Source organism: Podarcis tiliguerta (assembly GCF_965153285.1).
Source record: "Podarcis tiliguerta genome assembly, chromosome: 3".
NCBI classification, from domain to species: Eukaryota; Metazoa; Chordata; class Lepidosauria; order Squamata; family Lacertidae; genus Podarcis; species Podarcis tiliguerta.
In genome coordinates, this window is record NC_139536.1 from 65,609,419 (window position 1) to 65,629,607 (window position 20,189).

General features: G+C 39.1%; 1 protein-coding gene across 6 annotated transcripts in view; it reads left to right on the top strand.

The window, feature by feature from the left end:
- The window catches only part of TBC1D32 (TBC1 domain family member 32), a 66,759-nt gene that overhangs the window by 2,184 nt on the left and 44,386 nt on the right, over positions 1-20,189 (top strand). For 5 of the 6 annotated variants that reach the window (XR_014509942.1, XR_014509943.1, XM_083435174.1 and 2 more), the window contains exons 2-18: positions 391-545; positions 1,442-1,603; positions 5,783-5,960; positions 7,428-7,499; positions 8,059-8,184; positions 10,398-10,476; positions 10,584-10,687; positions 10,787-10,848; positions 11,621-11,756; positions 13,021-13,080; positions 13,438-13,537; positions 13,888-14,025; positions 15,266-15,355; positions 15,636-15,778; positions 16,589-16,719; positions 18,133-18,334; positions 19,697-19,779. Coding sequence is in view for 4 of the 6 variants with exons in the window: in XM_083435174.1 (XP_083291300.1) it covers positions 391-545; positions 1,442-1,603; positions 5,783-5,960; positions 7,428-7,499; positions 8,059-8,184; positions 10,398-10,476; positions 10,584-10,687; positions 10,787-10,848; positions 11,621-11,756; positions 13,021-13,080; positions 13,438-13,537; positions 13,888-14,025; positions 15,266-15,355; positions 15,636-15,778; positions 16,589-16,719; positions 18,133-18,334; positions 19,697-19,779 (2,021 nt within the window). In the remaining 2 variants the exon portion in view is untranslated. Of the gene's footprint in view, positions 1-390; positions 546-1,220; positions 1,413-1,441; positions 1,604-5,782; positions 5,961-7,427; positions 7,500-8,058; positions 8,185-10,397; positions 10,477-10,583; positions 10,688-10,786; positions 10,849-11,620; positions 11,757-13,020; positions 13,081-13,437; positions 13,538-13,887; positions 14,026-15,265; positions 15,356-15,635; positions 15,779-16,588; positions 16,720-18,132; positions 18,335-19,696; positions 19,780-20,189 lie in introns of those variants that run through there. The other variant, XM_083435176.1, reaches the window with a different exon arrangement.

Genomic DNA, 20,189 nt, shown 5'->3' on the forward strand with positions numbered 1-20,189 from the left:
TGGAGGAATTATTTAGGGATGCCAAGAAAGCCTAACACTTTCTTTTTATGACCTTGATCATCCATTGTCAGCCCAAAGCCATTTCTGTAGGCCCATTCATGGTAATAAAGACGATAAAATAGCGCTCCTTTTACCTGTGTCACTGCTGCCTGGGAGAAAGGCAGTAAAGGAAAGAAAAAACCAGGAATGTGGGCATGGAGAATGCAGGTAATACAGCAACAGCAGATAATACAGTAATCATATAAAATTAGAGTTAGATTTCTGTATCTCATATTTCTGCTAAGAACTTGCTAGGCTTCATTTCCTTTCAGTCTAAATCTGTAAAAGCTTAGAGTGAGTTGTGTATTACTGAGTATTACAGAAATGCAATGTTTATGCTTATTTCTTTAGATGTCTCATTTTTCTAGTGAAGACGAAGCTCTTTTGCAGTCTATGCTCAGACAGTTACTGCAAAGTGTCAAAGAAAAAATCACAGGAGCGCCATCAGTAGAGTGTGCAGAAGAGATTCTTCTACATCTGGAGGAAACAGATGAAAATTTTCACAAGTAATTTTTTTGAAAGTTTATTTTTGTGTCATCATTGAAGCAACTGAATAGTGACTGCTGATCCATGTGGGGAAACTTGCTGCTGCAGTTTTGCAGCTGATGACTGGCAGTATGCAATGTTTTTGATTGTGTGTTGTTAGAACATTGCGGGTACTCATACATATAATGTTCCAGTCAGTTGATTTTAGAAATTGAGATGTTACAATCCTGCAGATGTCTTTAAGAAACAATTTTCAACTTAGTTAAATGCTTGTCTGTCATTCACAGGCTGTTTCTACCAAGCTACTCATGTGGAAAGAATTGTTGCTTGCCCCAGGTCTGTGGGCAAGCGGTTAATTGTAATATATTTTGGAATGGGGAAAAAATACTGAGCCATCTGTACAAATCTAGCAGGCTGCTTTGTGACATTATGTATAATAACTGAAAACATTTGTGAAGTATGGTTTTTGAGACATTAGATATATCTTTACATTTTCCTTTTTTATGTGTGTTTGATAATTTTGCAGCCATAGGATTATGTACACTAAGTATATATGGAGAAATACTTTATTTTTTCCAGTTGGCAGATAGACCACAAATTCTTTCAAAACTCGGTGTGAGTTAAATACCTAGTTTCTTTTCACCTCTGCAAATCTACTGTTAAAAATCTGCTAATCTTTCATGGCGCCTCTACAGCAGAGGTGGGGAACCTGTGGAATCTAACAACCAGATGTTTCATCAGCCCCAGCCAGAGTGGCTGGTGGTCAGAGATGATAGAAGTAACATCTGGAAGACCACAGGTTCCTAGACCAACTCCTGCTGTACAGAATTCTAGCAGTAGCCTGATGAAATACAGTTTATATAACATTGAAAATACAACAGCACAAAGTAAGTTATACTTTACATGTTTATTACAGCTATGAATTTGTGAAGTATCTTAGGCAATATATAAGTAGCATGCTGGGCTCCGTAATAGAAGAAGAAACTGAGAAATGTACATCTGCACAGAATCAGGGTGAAGGATCTGGGTATGATACACTGGTACAGCATGTTACTAAAAAGACTCGAGAATCAAAAGAGTGAGTACATGTACAAAACACATGTAAAAAGCTACAGTGTCCAAAAAGAATGACTTTCTCAAATGTTCTTTCCTGCTTATACTTGATTTTATCGGTTCCTGGCACTGTCCTTCTGAAATCGTGTCCCTTCATTGTTGTAACTCTTCTGAAAGATCGACTTCAGATTTGACATTGTTTGTAATATTTCATTGCTTAAGGAAGGAAATATATTTTATGCTGGTATTAAAACTCAAACAAGTGGCCCTGCAACAAAATATTGCAGTGTAGAATACTGATACTGCTGTTCAGGTTTCCAGTCATTTTATCTTGTCCTCACCACCTGGTTTTCCTCTCCTCTCCTTGAACGTTAACCAGCATCCCAGGCCCACTGAACATGCCCAGTCCTCACTAGGCTAATTTGGGGTTGCTGTTTTTCCCCCTCCTTTTGGATCTTTTTGAGGGTGGGGTGGGGTAGACGCACTTGGTATCCAATTCCAGCTACATTTATTATTTTTTCAGTCAATATCTAGTTTTTCAGTGTGAACAATATGTCTGTTGTGTGTGTCTCCTTCTGTTCCTGCAGCTCTATTCTGCTCCCACCCAACCATGTTCGTTTTTCCTCTGCATCTCAATAGTTCTGGTTGGCCACTATGAGAACAGGATGGTGGACTAGATGGGTGACTGGCCTGTTCCAGCAGATTCTTCTAATCTTCTTGGTTTGTGTTGTGGAGTAGTTCAGGGGCTGGTTTTTTTTTGTTTTTTTAATTGGTGTCTCCCTTCCTTAGCTTTCTACCCTGCAGAGTTTTGGTACTTGTATGTATCTCAGAATTATGCTGAGTCTGCCTATACCTCTCTCATGTGTCAGTGGTATGATTTTGATTCCATAAGTATGAGCATGGGAAGACTTGGTATTAAAGCGCACCTCACATTTCATGCATATCCTGAGACACCTGTTCTTTCTGAATGACTGTTTCTGCTACTTTGTTGAAACAAGTGTGCTAGGTACCATGGAGTAATGGCATGGTGTTGCAATCCTATACATGCGTACTCAAGGAGTAAGCCAATTGGGTTCAGTGGGTCTTACTTCCATGTAAATGTGCATAGGATTATAGCCAAAATTGTAGAGTGTAGTTTGACCAGAAATGTTGAGAAGATATATCCTGCTTAAAACTAATTCAGATGAATTTGTACAATAAGCTTTTTACAGTAAGTACTTTACCAAAGAATGCAACCCACCCCCCTAAGTTCAAAGTTTCACTGCATTTACAGTACATTTTACAAAATGTCTCTGGAAGGAAGCAGTGTAGTAAGTACAGCTAATTTATTATCTGCAAGCCTTCACCAAAAATTACTCTTTGGTGTTTTTGTATTTGTTGCAGTAGTTTTTTTTCTGCATCTTTTTTTTTTAATGCTACTTTAAAGCACTGTGCTGCAGAATACCTCACTGTAAGAAGCTAGAGGTATGCACACAATGATTATGCATCTCTTCTACCTCTAAGAAGGGATTCAGGGAGGGACTGTAAACTATAATCTAACCTGGAGCCCGTCAGGTGGTCCAGTAAAAAGATTTCGGTTAAGTGGGATTTTCACTGTTCAGCGTAATTACATTGGTACTGTCGGATGTGAGGACATATCAGTCCTTGGCATTAATTGGGGATGCCTGTGTGAGCATGACACTGCTGTGTGTATACTTGTGCTTTTGTGTTCATAGGTGGTATTGGAATAGGGTATATGATTGTCAACAATTTCTGTGAATAGTAGCAAAATTAGAACTCAATTATAATTATTTACAACTGGAAAGAAGTGCATTCACTAAATACTAATTACTGAAATGTTTCTGTCAGCCCAGTTAGTTATGAGATTTTACCAAACAAAATATTACTGGAAGTGTTGATCACTTTAAATATAGCCAGATAACCTTCAGACTGTGGGAGATTGCAAGACGAATGTGAAAGTACCAAGGGTAAGGAGGACCCCTTGTAGAAAAGTTCAGTGAACCTCTAATGATGAGATCAATCTTAGGAACATTTTAATAGCAATTTCAATGATATGTGGATGGCCTTGTTCTGTGAGAGGAAATTAGAAATGTCATTGTGAAAAACTTCGTTACTTAATCAGTGCTTAATTGCTTTTATAAATTAATGTGTGGACTGCTGTATTTTTAATAAGCCATTTATTTACATTTAGGAATGGCATGTCAGTTTTGAGCCAACCACACAAAGAAATAATTTTTAGAGAGCACAGATGAATGCCAGGCTATGTTCATCCCTGTAGGGTAGCCTTCGTTTATATAAAAAAACCCCAAGGCTATATACTGTTATTTAGGATTCTCAGTCTTCATGGGTTTCTTTTTTAAGACTTTAAAGGGGAGTGATTAGGAAGGCAGTGTGTAAAAGCACAAATAAATATCCCATATACGCTTTACTTCACAGTACCCTTTCCCTTTTCACTGGGAGGATGGACTACTGAATCTCTAGTGGGAGGGAGTTCCATGACCTGGGCACTGCCAAGGATAAAGCCCTATCTTGCATCATTGATACATCTGTTGACAGGACCACATTAAGAACCTACCCTGCAGACTACAGTGTCTGACTAGGCAGACACAGGAAGAGGCAGTATTTCCAGCATTTGGACTCTAAATTGTTTAGGGTTTTATATGCTAACATTGACACCTTGAGTTGGGCCTGGTAGCAAATGGGAATTTAGTGCAATTCCAGAAGGATAGGTATAATAGTAGTAGTAGTACCTTTCTTGTCAATGTTCAACCTGTGAACAATGAAATTAACTGAGCCTCCCCCGCCCCCTAACACTCAATCTCATTGCACTCTGTGTGCTTGTCGCACAACACACCAACCCCGAAAGTCAGTTGCACTATATTATTTTCCATTCAGCAGCCTAACAGCCCACAGACAGAAACTGTTTTTTAGCCTGTTGGTATGACTGATTATACTTCTATATCTCCTGTCCGAGGGTAGAAGATTAAAGAGGTGCTGGCCGGGGTGTGAATCGTCCCTGAGAATTTTTCTCGCTCTCCTAAGGCAACGAACCCTTGCAATGTCATCTAGTGGGCTGAGGGGACAGCCGATGATATCATGTGCTGTGTTCACCCCCCTCTGTAAAGACTTTATCTCCGTGGCTGTCAAGCCAACGTACCACCCTGTGATACAATATGAGAGGACACTTTCTATTGTGGACCGGGAGAAGGAGGTCATCAATTGTTGTTTAACATTGTTCTTTCGCAAGACCCTGAGAAAATGGAGTCTCTGTTGGGCCTTCCCAACCACCTGAGTTATATTGTTTTTCCAAGTGAGGCCTTCACTAAGATAAACTCCCAGGAATTTAAAGGAAGAGACTCTCTCCACACCGATATACAACGGGGCTAGTTCCCCTCTCTTCCTCCGAAAGTCCAATATGATAGTGTTCTGCTGCAGCTTCCAGACTGTTTTCAATGGTAGCCCCATGTAGATTGCATTACAGTAGTCAAATCTAGAGTTCAACAGAGCAGCTGTTGCAATCTAGGAAGGCACATCAACTTAAACTGGAGATAGGCATTCCTAGAACTGAGATTATTTGGGCCTCAAGCAACAAAAGTGGTGTAGTCTTTGAATCTGCTCCTACCGGGGATAGTGGCTTCATCCAGAACAGATTTATTCCCCACCTGCCCACAACAGCACCTTTGTCTTGTCAGAAAATATATAGAACCTAAAAACATCCAAGGCAGCCTTGACCAGGTTTCCCAAAGATATGGTTTGTGGTTCAGCAATACAGAGACTGTATTTTCCTGTTCTGTTGTTCTTTGGTCCCGATACTGGCTTGGTTGGTTTGTATCTGAATGTAAATCAGTTTGCTATGGCAATCTGTGACCTTTTCTGTTTTCCAGTTAAGTCTCCACTTTCAAGTTTATCGTGTAAAAGTCCTTCAGTGAATAGGTACTAACATTTGTATGGTTTCCCTCTCGTATGGTTGGACATCTCTGAAGGTAACTTCCCAACCATTGCTTCCCCTTAAAAGTTTCTGTTCTGACTGCAATGCTACCAGTGCAAAGCCCCCACAAAAAGAGACCAATCACTTCCTATTGACTGTACTTACCTATCCACAACTAAGTCCCATTGATGTTCATGCTTAGGAGTTCAGCCTGTGTGTAATAAGATTTGTGAACTTTAGTCTGCTTGTTTTTATAACATTTGTTCTGCTCTGAAGGTATAGAGAAATGATGCATTCTCTGAAGAATGTTATGATGGTTGTAGTTGAATCTTTAATTAACAAGTTTGAAGAAGATCAGATGCGCTATAAGGAAATTCAGAGGAAAGTGAAAACAGAACAGCACAGCAGTTACTATACAGATAATTGCTCTGATAGTGATTCTTCATTTAATCAGGTATGGCCAAGTCTATGTAATAATCTTGTTGGGCCGCCATCTTTTATGCTGTTGTAACAACAAGGGTGTAAGGGGAAGGCACGGGTGTGGTAAGGAATGGAAGAGTGACTAGCTAACCATAGTTGCCATTCTATCCTCCCCTGGGCTGGGCCTTACTTGCCTGCTGACATAGAGCTATGCCACCAAAATAGCTGTCATATCTAAATACACTCCCATTAGAGTTAATGGAGAGCCCTAGTTGGTTTCTGTGATTTCATCTTCATGTTCCTCGTCTTGTTTGTTGCTGATGAAATCAATGAGAAATTCTTTTCTCTGACTTACACTGCCAGACTTGAGGCTATATTTTCTTTAAATTGTTACTGCAAAATCAATAGATAAAATCCATTCCATTTAGATCACGGGCTGAAAGCCTATTGGTTTTTATGGGGTTGTATTATCTCCACTGAAAGTTAGAATACCTCATCTGAGAGCATGCATAGAATTCTCACAGTGTTAAGATTTCCCATCAACCTCAGTGCAGTTCTACACATCTCCACTGTGTGCACAGGGTACCCACAATATTGAAGTCAGTTTAAGTTGTTGTTGGCATCTCTGTGTCTCAAGAGACAATGGAGTGCTCCTCCAGGGGTGTAGTCAAACTGCTGTGTTAGCAGCACTGAAGTGACCTCCCGGAGGTGCAAGCCTGGGCAGTGTGTATGGAGGTTCTGGGCTGCCCAGATGACAAGACCCCCCCCCCCGGCCTTGCTATGGCCCAACGGAAAGCAGAACTATACATTTGACACCAGCTTGGCTGCAGGAGTTGCTGGAAGGAAGCATACAACCGTCTTAGGGCTCAATACGCCGGAGCCTGTCTTCGCATGCAGGCGGAAGTGCCTAATTCACTAATTCCATTGGCTACCTTCACTTGGTTTAGCTGGCCAGCTGTCACATTCTGACAGCTTCTAGGAGCCACAGGTTAGAGCTGAGTGCAGGGTGGGGACCAAAGGTGTACATGCACCCCATACAATTTAAGTACTAAGCCTAATTACAATACTTTACTTCCCAGATAAAAGCTAATATTCAAAATGTTTACTATGTACTTAAACTTTCTCAGTGATCATTGCAGGGGTTAGACTAGATGATCCTAGGGTCCCTTCTAACTCTACAGTTCTGTGTTTCTGTGATTTTTTTTACTGAGAGCAGCACTACAAAGTTTAGGTCTTTCCAGAATGTCTTTCTTTTATTTCTACAAAATGTTATGGTTGGTATCACATGTTGTATAATTAAAAATAGAAAGGTTATTAAAAATAGAAAGGTAACATTTTTTCCTTATATTTGATAATTAACAATACCTCCCTTAATATTTCATTAAGATAATGTGAATCCCTTAAAGATAATTTTTAGTTCACTAATAATAGCTAATTATTATAGTAATTAATCTTTTTAATTTAATGAGTTACTTAATGAGCATTTTGCAATGTGTTACAGAGTTATACATTCATGAATCAAGAACAATTGCAACTACTGGTAGAAAGGCTTGATCCGGCACAACCTAAGGAGGTGAGTCTAAAAGGCAAATGGACACACCCACTCAGACAATACTTTTTATTTTAGCACATCTTAAGCTCACGTTGCTTGAGTGAACTTGGATAGTCTCATTTGGAGGGGGCATGATTGGTTATTAGTTCTTTATACGAGTGCGGGCTTGAGACTTAGGAAGAGGAAGGTGAGATGTAGAAAGCAGAAGTATAGAGTTATTGTGCAGGAAAGCTAAAGGTAGAAAACATATAGAGGAGGGTAGACTATTCTGTGGTCCACTGGTTGTGTGTGTGTAGGTGTACACACACACAACCTGTTGCACCAGAAGTGGTTTAGTCATGCTGGACACATGACCCGGAAAGCTGTCTGTGGACAAACGCCGGCTCCCTCAGCCAGAAAGCAAGATGAGCGCTGCACCCCATAGTCACCTTTGACTGGGCTTAACCGTCCAGGGGTCCTTTACCTTTACCTTATCATGTGTGTGTGTGCGCGCGCATCATCACATTAGTTGAAGATTCTGATTTATTCTGATAATTCTCTTTGTGATTTTTTAAACCCACATCTTACCTTGATGTTGCAGGTGCGTCAGGAAGCTATGCAGACATTGTGTTCTGCTCCGCCATCTGATATATTAAACTGTGAGAGTTGGGCTAATTTACGTAAACATCTTGCAACAGCACTTTCAGATCCGGATTCCAGTTTCAGTGTAAGGAAATTATTTTTTACCATTCCTAATGTATTGCTTCATCATAATTTATATAGTGTGCAAAATCAAAGCACATGCAAAGATTTTACGTACCTCTCAGAAATTCCATGTAGAAAAGTGACTACAGTGGTGCCCCGCAAGACGAATGCCTCGCAAGACGGAAAACCCGCTAGACAAAAGGGTTTTCCGTTTTGGAGGTGCTTCGCAGGACAAATTTCTCTATGGGCTTGCTTCGCAAGACAAAAATGTCTTGCGATTCCTGGGGGTTTTTTTCCGCTCCCCACCCCCTTTTTCTAAGGCACTAAGCTGCTAATAGCCTTTTAGCAGCTAATCTGCTAATCCCTTAAGACTTTAATAGCCACTAATAGCCGCTAAACCGCTAATAGCGCTAATCCGCTAATGGGCTTGCTTCGCAAGACGAAAAAACCGCAAGACGAAGAGACTCACGGAACGGATTCTTTTCGTCTTGCGAGGCACCACTGTATTGGGATTTTTTAAATGAAGCAGGTCAAGTATGTCTTTCTTTATAACTACTACTACTTCTTCCTTGAATAGCATGCATAAAATTATGTATGCAGCGTTTTAATTGTCCCTGTTGTATCGCAAGGATCGGGAAGCTTTTCTGTTTGGTAGGCTGAATCCTGAGCTTCCCCACAAGCCGTTTTGACAGGTGAACAGAGCTGTCAACCTGTCAGTCACTTTATACCATTACAACATCAGGTGGCAACTTCAGGCATGCTCACTGTCAGTGCTGATGGGTGATCACAGCGTCGCTGCTTGCAAAAGAATAATTGCAAGCTCAGTTTAAGCTCCTGATTGTTCCTTTGTAAGTACTTCCTTACCTACCCCACACTTGTTGCCACATATGACATGGTTTGGGGAAAACAGCCTTGCGGGCCACATTGAGAGCACTGCTGGGTCTCATTTGGCCTTTGGGCTATGTGGTGTTACACATTTTTTGAAAGAATGTAAAATAACAACAATAATAATTTATTATTTTATTTATTTGCTACTTATACCCTGCCCATCTGCCTGGGTTTCCTCAGCCACTCTGGGCGGCTTCCAACAGGAGATTAAAAATACATTAAGACATCAGTCATTAAAAACTTCCCTAAACAGGGCTGCCTTAAGATGTCTTCTAAATGTTAGATAGTTGTTTATTTCTTTGACATCTGATGGGAGGGCGTTCCACAGGGCAGGTGCCACTACCGAGAAGGCCCTCTGCCTTGTTCCCTGGGTAACTTTGCTTCTTGCAGTGAGGGAGCCTCCAGAAGGCCCTCTGCGCTGGACCTCAGTGTCCAGGCTGAACGATCGGGGTGGAGATGCTCCTTCAGGTAAACACTGAAATAGAAAGCCTGCAGGACTATAGCAAACCTTCTGCCTTCCAATATAGTAATATATGGATAAGCTATCTTATTGTTTGATACACTGGTGGTGTGTTCTCCCATCAAGGTAACTCCAGATATTGAGGGAGAGGTCCCGTAGGTACATTTTGGCATGGCCTCTATACAACGTGTTTTGTGTATACAGTCATACCTTGGGTTGAAGTTGCTTCAGGTTGATCGCTTTCAGAAGTAATGGAACACGTTACTTCCAGGTTTTGCCGCTCGCTCTTGTGCAGACGGTCAAAATGACATCACACGTGTGCATGGAAGCGGCAAATTGTGACCCGCAGACGTGCAGATGCAGGTTGCATTTGCTTCAGGATGCGAACGGGGCTCCGGAACGGATCCCGTTCATATCCAGAGGTACCACTGTATAGCCTGTTGTTTGTGTGTTTATATATAGGCCTAAGTGCTTCAGCTGTCAATAGAGGGAGTTATGTTATTATAATAATTTTCAGCTTTTGCACAATACTCTGTTTAGAATGAAAAGTCTACAGGAGCATCTGCTGTATGTTAGAGCTACAGAAGCCAGTGTGGTATAGTGGTTAGTATCAGGTTAGGACTATAGAGACCCAGATTTAAATCCCCATTCACTCATGAAGTTCACTAGGTAATTTTTGGCTATTGATCGTCTCTCAGCATAAACTACCTCACAGGGTTGTTGTGATGTGGAAAGACAGCAGTTCGAAACGCCTTCGAAGAATGCTGGGTAAAAAATGAAATGAAATAAACTAACAAGTCAGATATTCTTTATAACATTGCTGCTGACGCAGAACATCGAAATTCTGTTTAGATTTTATGAACTAGCTTTCATTTTTACTGTTTCAGGACAAAGTTTTGAAATTCTATGCCAAGACATTTTCTTCCTCTCCACTAAATATGACAAGGGAACTGTATACAAGTTTGGGTAAGTTCATTAAGTCAAATGGAGAAATGTTACTTGCCTTCTGTAGCCAGCAACCATTTTAAAAATTTGCCTCTTAAATTATTTGGCAATTATTTATCTCTTTACAGCAAAGTATTTAGAGATGTACTTCCTTTCTGAAGATAGTTATGTTCCTACCATATCAATAGGTATTGATATAAGCAACCCAGATATAATCCGTTTACTTAAAAAGGTACAAATCAGTTTTCCCATATTTCTTTTTCAAATTTAGTTATTTTCCCCATCCAGTCTTTTAAAAAAAGCAAACAAGCTGTTTTTCTTTTATTCATAGATACGTCTGCTAAATGAGTACCAGAGGGAAGTACCATCTTTTTGGATTCGTCATCCAGAAAAGTATGTCACAATTATCCAATTCATAGAATCATAGAGTTGGAAGAGACCACAAGGGCCATCGAGTCCAACCCCCTGCCAAGCAGGAAACACCATCAGAGCAATTGTTTCCTTAGTTTTCATTTGCCTGTTACAATTGCCTGTTACTACTAAAATCAGTGATTTATTAAGCATGAAATTACTACTGCTGCTCATCTGTCTTTTGATAGTGAAATTTCTTGGTTCCATTGCTTGCTGTCATAAGTCAATCTGTGTCTATGAGGACAAAGTTCCTTGACTTAAAACTCCCCAAACCAACTATTCTCTTTGTGCTATTTAATCTATACCAGTTGCTGGTTTCCTGATTTGGATTCTACAGGTGACACTTCTGTTTCCTGGTTGGTGATTTAGGATCACAATCACTTTTCCCTTTCAACTGGTCTTCACAATATTTAGGCATGGAGAATGGTGTTCTGCATACTCTAAATTATTATTGCAGTTTAACTCCAAAATGTATTCACAGTACCCCAGTAAACATACTCACAATATTGCTCATTGTAACTTTCTTAATCTCCTTTTGAAGGTGACTTTCTTTTGGTGTATACAAAAAAAATAGTACATACAATTTCTTGACTTTAAAATATCATATTCACAGTAAAGTAGAAAATATTAAAATGCATCTGATTTCTTTCCCTTTTCAAATTCCTTTTTTGAAGGATGGAGAGTCTAAATACAAATGGCATCAGTACGAACATTGGGATTTTATTTAACAGCTTGTTCTTTATAACATATTTAGGTACATGGAAGAAATAATGGAGAGTACCCTGTCACTTCTGTCAGCAAAGCGTGAGTCAAGCCACCCTGTTTCTTTGGATCCTGTGTACTTCTTGGCTCTAGTCGATCTCAAGGCTGTTTGGTTTAAAAAATGGATGGTAAGCAAATGTATGTATTTTGCTGATTGCAGCTTCTTCTGTTAGTCCTTCAAGGTTATTGCTTTGTTGATAATGCCTTGAGCTAATAATCCTCTTAGTCCTTTTCTTCAAGAGGTTGATATTGAATGTGTCAGTGTAATGCAATAGATGAGATAAGTTGCAATTTCTGAGGAATTGCATGGAAGGTTGCAGGTTTCTCCTTCATCTGGCTTATTGGGAATGGTATGGGCTTACCAGGATAGAATGCAACCCACAGTAACATTTCAAACTAAACCAAACCAAGTTAAGAACATGGCAGGAGGAGGTCTACTTGTATTTTAAAAACCCCAAAAAACTGGCACTGCAGGAATACTATAGCACTCTGCTAGCACATGATGAATTTAACACTAAGTCCCACCATAAGCAAATTAATTGGATGACCCCTACAGTGGAAATGCATCTTGGAGGCATGGTGTCTGGACTGTGCTTAAGAAATAGATGACTTAATCTATTACACATGTGGAACGTCCCCTTGTTTTAGAATGCTGTAGAGCAGGGGTCAGCAAACTTTTTCAGCAGGGAGCAGGTCCACTGTCCCTCAGACCTTGTGGGGGGCTGGACTATATTTTGGGGGAAAAACAACAAAAAATTCCTATTCCCCGCAAATAACCCAGAGATGCATTTTAAATAAAAGCACACATTCTGCTCATGTAAAAACACCAGGCAGGCACCACAAATAACCCAGAGATGCATTTTAAATAAAAGGACACATTTTGCTCATGTAAAAACATGCTGATTCCCAGACCGTCTGTAGGCTGGATTTAGAAGGTGGTTGGGCCGGATACGGCCCCTGGGCTTTACTTTGCCTACCCATGCTGTAGAGCGTGGATGGTGAACTGGGGGCTCTCCATATGTTGGACTGAAACTTCCACTACCCCTGACCATTGGCCATTCTGGCTGGGGCTAATGAGAACTGAAATCCAGCAACATCCACTCCTGCTGTAGAATATGGGTAGAATTGTCCTTGGTGTCAACAGGCAGTAGTCAAAATTAAATTAAAATGGCGCTGTAGGTTTACAGACAATTTGAACTATGTTTTCCAGTAAATACATAGCACTTATTTGCTTCTCTACACACCTGTCTCCAACCCAATATATATTAATATGGACTAACTTCAGAATTTATTGTGCAATTTCGATCTTGTAATCAGTTGAAAAATAATTGAATCATTTTGATTTTTCACTCAGTGCTTTAAGTGTAATGTATGTCTGTTTTGTCATTTTAGCATGCATATTATAGCAGAACAGTGGTGCTAAGGCTACTTGAAAAAAAATACAAATCTTTGGTAAGTCTGTTTTTTCATCAGTCAATCTCCTTTCTCATCAATACAAGGAACAAAGTACATATCAATTACAACTGAACCAAGACATATCTTAAGATATTACATACTCCTTAATTGATTTTTGTTTATCAATATGACCATTTAGGAAGTTCAGTTTCACATTCTAAATACGATGTTCTGCAGAGACTTTATAATTTACATTACTGCCTGTATGTACTTCTCCCAACTCAAAATTCATGTGAAAAGGGTCAAATGCAAATTTGCTAATGATGTGAGTGAAGTGAATCTTCATTAATAAAGGGAATTGTGCAATAGGCATTTCCTGTGAATTTTGTTATACCTTGTTGTTTTATTCATCAGATTATTGCATCTGTTGAGCAGTGTGTTTCCTATCTTGAAACTTGTGAATCAGTGATTGATAAAACAGGCAGGTTTAATTCTTTCTCCACATTGCATAATGGTAAGTAATTTTTCCATATGCTGAATAATATATATTAATTTGAAGTCTTCTTTTTTGCTTACATTTTAATAATATATGTAGCAGTGTTCCAGTAGCGCTTTTTATGACAAATGTTCAGAATGTGTTCTATCTCAGAATTTATAAATAACATTTCAATTGTTTGAGGCTTCCCTCCCACCTAGAAATGGCAAATACAATTTTAATTGGTGGTTGCATTTTTTGTGATCTTGGCAGTTTTCTTTATAAATACATTATTGCCCATGATAGCAGTGATTGCTTGGACTCTAGTATACAAGAACGAAGCAAGAGACAGGACAGGTTTATTGACATTAACTGTCTTGTCTTTCAAGGTAATAAACAGAAGAATTTTTACACTGGAAAAGAATTGCAGTATATATATTTTGTTCATTCCCTGAGCCTCTTAGGAAGATTGTTGATATATAAACAAGGCAGAAGACTTTTTCCTATTCAGCTGAAAAACAGAAAAGGTAAGTGCGTGTTAAAGAACATAGAAGCATAGAAACATGACAGTGTGTTCTATTAGGGCTATTTTTCTAATGCTTTTTCAGCTTTGGTTCTTGGAGTTATTGGAGTGCCTGGTGCATTATCCCATGCTGTTCTATATAGAGGGGTCACACATAAATTCCTGTCTCACTATTTTAATCTGGATTTTTTAAAACCTATTTATAACAAAACTTTGTTGTTTTCTGTAACAGTGGCGAAGCTGAGATGTTTATCAAAACTAACATAGTGACTTGATTTGGACATAATGCTAAACCATAGCTTAGTGCAGTGTAAACAACCTTTGGTTCATGCACTTTTATTCTCTTCAACCCATCTTTCCTGAGGAGGATTCAAGGAAGCATGTGTTTTCTGTTTTCAACTAACTGGTGTTTATTGTTATGTCCAAACCTTGGGAGTGAAGGGAAGTTACCAGATCTGCTAGTGTGCCAGTTCACAAATTTGCATGGACACATTTATCACGTGTACCTATGTAAAAATGGGGAAATTAGAATACTGCTTTTGAGTTCTTTGCTGGAGACAGTGACAGGCACGCGAGACAGAATCGCATTGGAATACCTTGCTTCCTTTGGGGAAGTTATCATGGCTCAGTTAAGAGAACTGATATCAATGGAACTGGAACTCTGGTTAGTTTAAACTATAGTTAGTTGCAATAAGACAGCATTGAATCACAGTTTATGATTCTCCAAACATAGCATAGTTTAAATTAATCAGTTTCCCTAGGTGGGATGCAACAAAACTCTAGGTCGTTTAACCCGCAATTGTCTATTTTCCACCTCCTGCTGTTGTACTGGAAGAGGAGGGTGAGGACAAGCGCCTGGGGCTCGCTTGTACTTATTCATGCAGCGCTGACTTATGGTTTTTCCAAGGCAGGTTGGTTTATGGCTCTGAAGAAGTACACATTATCATCTTGCACAATTATCTAAATATTCTTCCATCTGTCCTCCTTGGCCTGTGGCTGTTACAAAAAAAGTTTGATTACATTATTTTCCAGGAGGGAAAACATGAACCCAACAGTTTATTTGACATTGCTGGAATAGCTCTACCAGTAATAAATTAAATTAAATGGTTTCTGTCTGTGAAGCAGTTGGAAATGGAAGAAAAGCTACAGCAATTAAACTTAAATTTGTATTCAGGTATTTGTTTGTTGTTCCTAATTAAATTATAAGTAACATGAAGTTATTTTTCCTATTCTCTTTTTTGTAGATTTGATGTCCTTGACAGACCTTGTCGTAATGTTTACTCGTCTTATCTATTGCGCCCCAAATTGCCCAAAGACTCTTACAGTGCATTCAGGTAACATTGCCCTTTATATTTGCTCTGTTATTCTTTAATGTTCTTCTTTGTGAATAAAGGTTTGTTCACTTCCATATTTCTTAATCATTTCTGTGTCTGTAGACACCATGACATCATATTTAAAGTGAAAACTGAATGACTCTTCACATCTGATGGCTATTTGAAGTGGTGGGCTTGGCAAGAGGGAAGAAATATCTCTTGTTTCTTTTCCTTTATCTGATTGTGTTGCTCACTCTGTTGTTCTTTACTATTTTGAAACAAGTCTCTTTTTATTTGTCAGGCAATTATTCTCCAGCAGGCCTTATTACTGATGTGCTCGGAATTCTTTGTGAGAGAAAAGAATGTGCAACTGAATGTCTATATACTAATACAGTGATAGAAGCACTTCTTCAGCCAATACATTATTTACTGAATGGAACAGAGGTTGGTTGTATTTCCTTCAAATAAACATGAATAAAACTTAATGTAGAAAAATGTAATGGCTGTGATCCATTTAATTGTCAGGCACAATGTGGTCTTGCATATAACTAGTGAATGGAGATGTGCATTGCAAAATAGTGAGAATTGCAATGGGGACATTGTGTCTGTATCTGTTTCAATACAGCTGTGCACACCACAGTGAAATAAAACATATTGTTGACTGGGCTACGCTGTAATGAATTACAAGAGCCAAAGTTAAAAATGGAGCTTGGGATTTGTGGGGAAAGGAGACAGGCAAGATTATGAAGAAAGCTGCATTTCATGTAAGTCAAGGGCAGCTAACCTATAACCCTCCAGTTGTTGGATTCCAACTTCCATCATAAGGGATGTTGAGAATTATAGTCTATTGACATCTGGAGAGTCATAGGTTTCCATCCTTGTTTCAGTAAGAGAAGGAATGTGGAATTGGCATGCTAGTCTATTTTGGAAGTTAGCCCCATCTGTTTCTATTTTATATTTGAAATAAATGTTAATTCATTTTGAAAGGACTTGGAATTCTTCTGTTCTTGTTTGTCAGTTAACATTTAGATTTATCCTCACAGCTACTTTTAGCTAAATACAAATCAGCAGTATCATTTACAACTGTATTGTTCAAAAAATAAAATAAAAATCAAAGCTCCATTGACATAAGCTGGATTATAATGTAGGAATTCCTCAGTCTTGTTACATTAATTTGCCTTTAGTTACACAAGGTTTGTAGACAAACGTCTCTATAAAACATTAATCTTCAGAGTTTTTTAAATGTATATACAGGTGCATCTAAATTCTCCTGAAACAACTCTAATACATATAGCTGATATTTTGGCAAGGATTGCTGCTGCAGATGATGGTCTTTCACTCCTTCTCTATGGAGGAGAGAAGCCCTCTGCCATGGAGGGTGGTAGGTAAGAGAATGTATTTTAAAAGAACAAAAACAGTGTTATGAAATAAGTTCTTGTATCTCATATCTAATTAGTTGTATATAAGTCTTGAGAGAAGCTTCCATGATTTGAATTATAAAATGAACAGCTTGCATGTTTTGTTCTTTATGCAAATGTACCTAAGGAGATAGCTCCCACCCCTGTAGAAAACAGTCTGCATGCAATACCTGAATGGTCCGTACACTGTAATTTTCATCTTATTTCTTATTAGTCATGCTTTTGTTTCTTGGCTTAAAGTATTACTGCATTTGGTTGTAATGATAAACTATGATTTCTTGTTATGTCAACAAACCTCAGGCTTGTGTACTCTCACCTACCTTCTCTCCATAAGAGGAGATCAGAAGGTTTCATTTCTGTTTTAAACTAACCACAATTAAACATTGTGTCTGAACCCAGACAAATGTAGAATTAACTAATGTTTACTGTTTACTGAATTCAGTGGCAAGCCTTGGATTAATTGGCTTGTTGCAGTAGTAGCTAAGGCTTAACTACAGTTTATGATTTGGATGTATCATAAACTGTGGTTAATCAACAATCAAAGTGGAATGTTTCCATCTCCAGAGCATTCTGGAGAAGGTGGCATGTAAGAGGAAATAGTTAAAGGAACATATTCCCATTTAAATTGAAGATGTGTTTCTGCTATCCTGTGAAATGTGGAGATATGAAAATTGTGTGCTTCTCAGAATACATCACCATTTTCACAATAGTATAAATGCATTCATACACCTTCCCTGAGCCAGGTTGCTCTGTCTTAGAAATGAGCACAAACATTTCTAAATAGTTGAGATCATACCTATTTAGCACCTGGTATCATTGATTACGTCCTGTGGGTTGATATAAATCATATGTAAAACTAATGGAGTTCTTAAAAAAAAAATGTAAAAAGGAAAAACTTGCAAATGTAATATCACTTTCTTAACAAAGAGCAGCTATGGCAAAGGGTCATAATCTGCATTATGACCACAATCCAAATTAATTGGGTGGTGGTGTAGAGAGTTATACAGCATCTTCCAACAACATAGTTTCAATATGGATTGGGTCTTGCTGTTGCTTATTTGTTAAGAAACAGTCATACCAAGTCCTAAGCATGCTGCTCAAAAACATGGTGGATGTGTTAGCTTCACTAAGAATAAAGCAGTTTTATAGGTGATCTCTGTGGAAGGGGGAGAGAAGCCTTCCTACTTTGTTTTGCTCATGTTTGTTCCCATCTTACATGGGAAGATGATAGGCAGTAAGTCTTTCTTTAGGCCAAGTCTCAGCATATTGTATAAGCAAAAGAAGGATTAACATTTCAATTACTAACTGAAAAGCTTTATTTCATCATAATTCTGCCGAATCAATAAAACATTGTTTTTTGAAATGTTTCGTTCTTTGTAGCCTTAAGGGTGCACATACTATTGTTCAGTTTACAAAGAAGCTTCTTGATGAAGACATTTCTGTTCTTTCTGGGTCTGAGATGTTGCCAGTGCTCAAAGGTGCTTTCATCTTTGTATGCCACCAGATGTATAGTACTTGCGAAGGCTTAGAGGTGTTGCTACCTTACCATTTACATGGATCTATTTCTGAGGCTTGGAAAAAGGTAGTCCTATCCTTGTTTATACAAAGTATATGTATAGAAGTTATGCAAAGGATGTTTATGTTTGCTTGTGTGTGCATCTGTTCCCAAAGGGTACTTTTTATGCTAAAAATGTAATGTAGTACAGATTATATCATGGAAGTGGCACCTTAACATTATAATATCCCAAAGATGATTATTAGTTTTCCCCTCTTTGTAACAAGCATAGCAAAGAGGGAGGGGGAGTAGCAATTTCTCTTGGATCCCAACACTGTGCACGTGTACAGTGGTACCTCGTGTTACAGACACTTCAGGTTATAGACGCTTCAGGTTACAGACTCCGCTAACCCAGAAATAGTACCTCGGGTTAAGAACTTTGCTTCAGGATGAGAACAGAAATCGTGCAGTGGCAGCGGGAGGCCCCATTAGCGAAATTTGTACCTCAGGTTAAGAACAGTTTCAAGTTAAGAACGGACCTCCAGAACAAATTAAGTTCTTAACCCGAGGTACCGCTGTAGTTAAAAAATAGGCAAGTCTTGTCCTCTCAGGCTGTGGAAAATATTGCCAGTATAGTATACAGATGTGTACATTCTAATTTATATTATATGTGAAATAGGCTTGAATAGATGTTGGGAGTTTGAAATATTTTTTTAAAGTTGGCAAGTAGATCTGTTTGTTAATCTTCATTAGTCACGAAAAGTCCAGTGCTGCATTTCTTGCATGCATTGCTTTTGGTTCCAAGAGTTACACTAGAAACATTCACCAAGTAACTTCATGATGCCCATAAGTTGGTCAGTGCCCAGCGCCCCACTATCACACAGGTGGTTGCTGCTGCAGCAGCTGTTGCTTCTCACCTTGCACATTTGCAAGCTAGTTTATCTGGTGGTATCAGGATTTATTATTAGGTTATTAATGTAAGTGGTGAAGGATCCAAGCATCCATTTGGCTCTCTGGTGCATTGCAGTGTTGCTGCAATTGGATAAAGCACCCTTGGAAGCAGGTAGCTGGCAGGTTTCTTTAACAGGCATATCTGGCAGTGGTGTTATAATGGTCTGGGAAACTAGGCACCCACCATCACCCCTGCACACAAGTGGGTTTATCAGACAGCAGAAACAGCATTGTCATTACCACACCCATTGCAGCACCCCCACCAACAATGGCCAAGCAGTGTTGACTGATAACTGCAGTAATGTCACTGCTGGGATCCAAAATGATGGTAGGCACTCAGAGAAAGGCCCTCCAACAATCTGCAGATATGTCTGCCCTTAAGATATTTCCGATGCTTAATCAAATATCCTTATCATACTATGTTGTTAGCTATCATAATTTAGATTTGCTACTGTTGCTAACAGTAAATTTATGTAATTTGCTTTTCATTTCTGACAGACTAGTTTGCTTTCGGAGAGAATTCCAACGCCTGTTGCGGGGGCAGATTGTGTATCATCAGCAAGTCAAGAATCACAGAGCTTGTAAGTACTAGTTTGGGTTACCTGCTCAGAAAAGTCCTCAAAGCTGCAACGTGGGGGTTAGGTAACATTTAAAAATGGGAAATCTTTCTGATAAAGCTGTATTGCTGTTACCAGGCAGAGTCAACAGCAAAGTTCTGCATGGGAAAATAAAATACAGTTTAGTGGCTCGCACAGCCTCTTGCTTCCATTTCCCTTTGCTTGCTCTGTCTTCCTCACTCCCTATTGTTTCTCCCATTTCTTCTCTTTGATTTCTGTTTCCTCTGTCACTTGTCCTGCAGTTTCCCCATTTTTCTGCTATGATTTCCACCCCTCCCCTCTCATTTGCTTTTCAGCTGTCCAGTATGTTGTCATTTCTGCCTTCATCAGCCCTCCATATTTTCAGCCTTACTGTTCCTGTCAGCTACATCTGC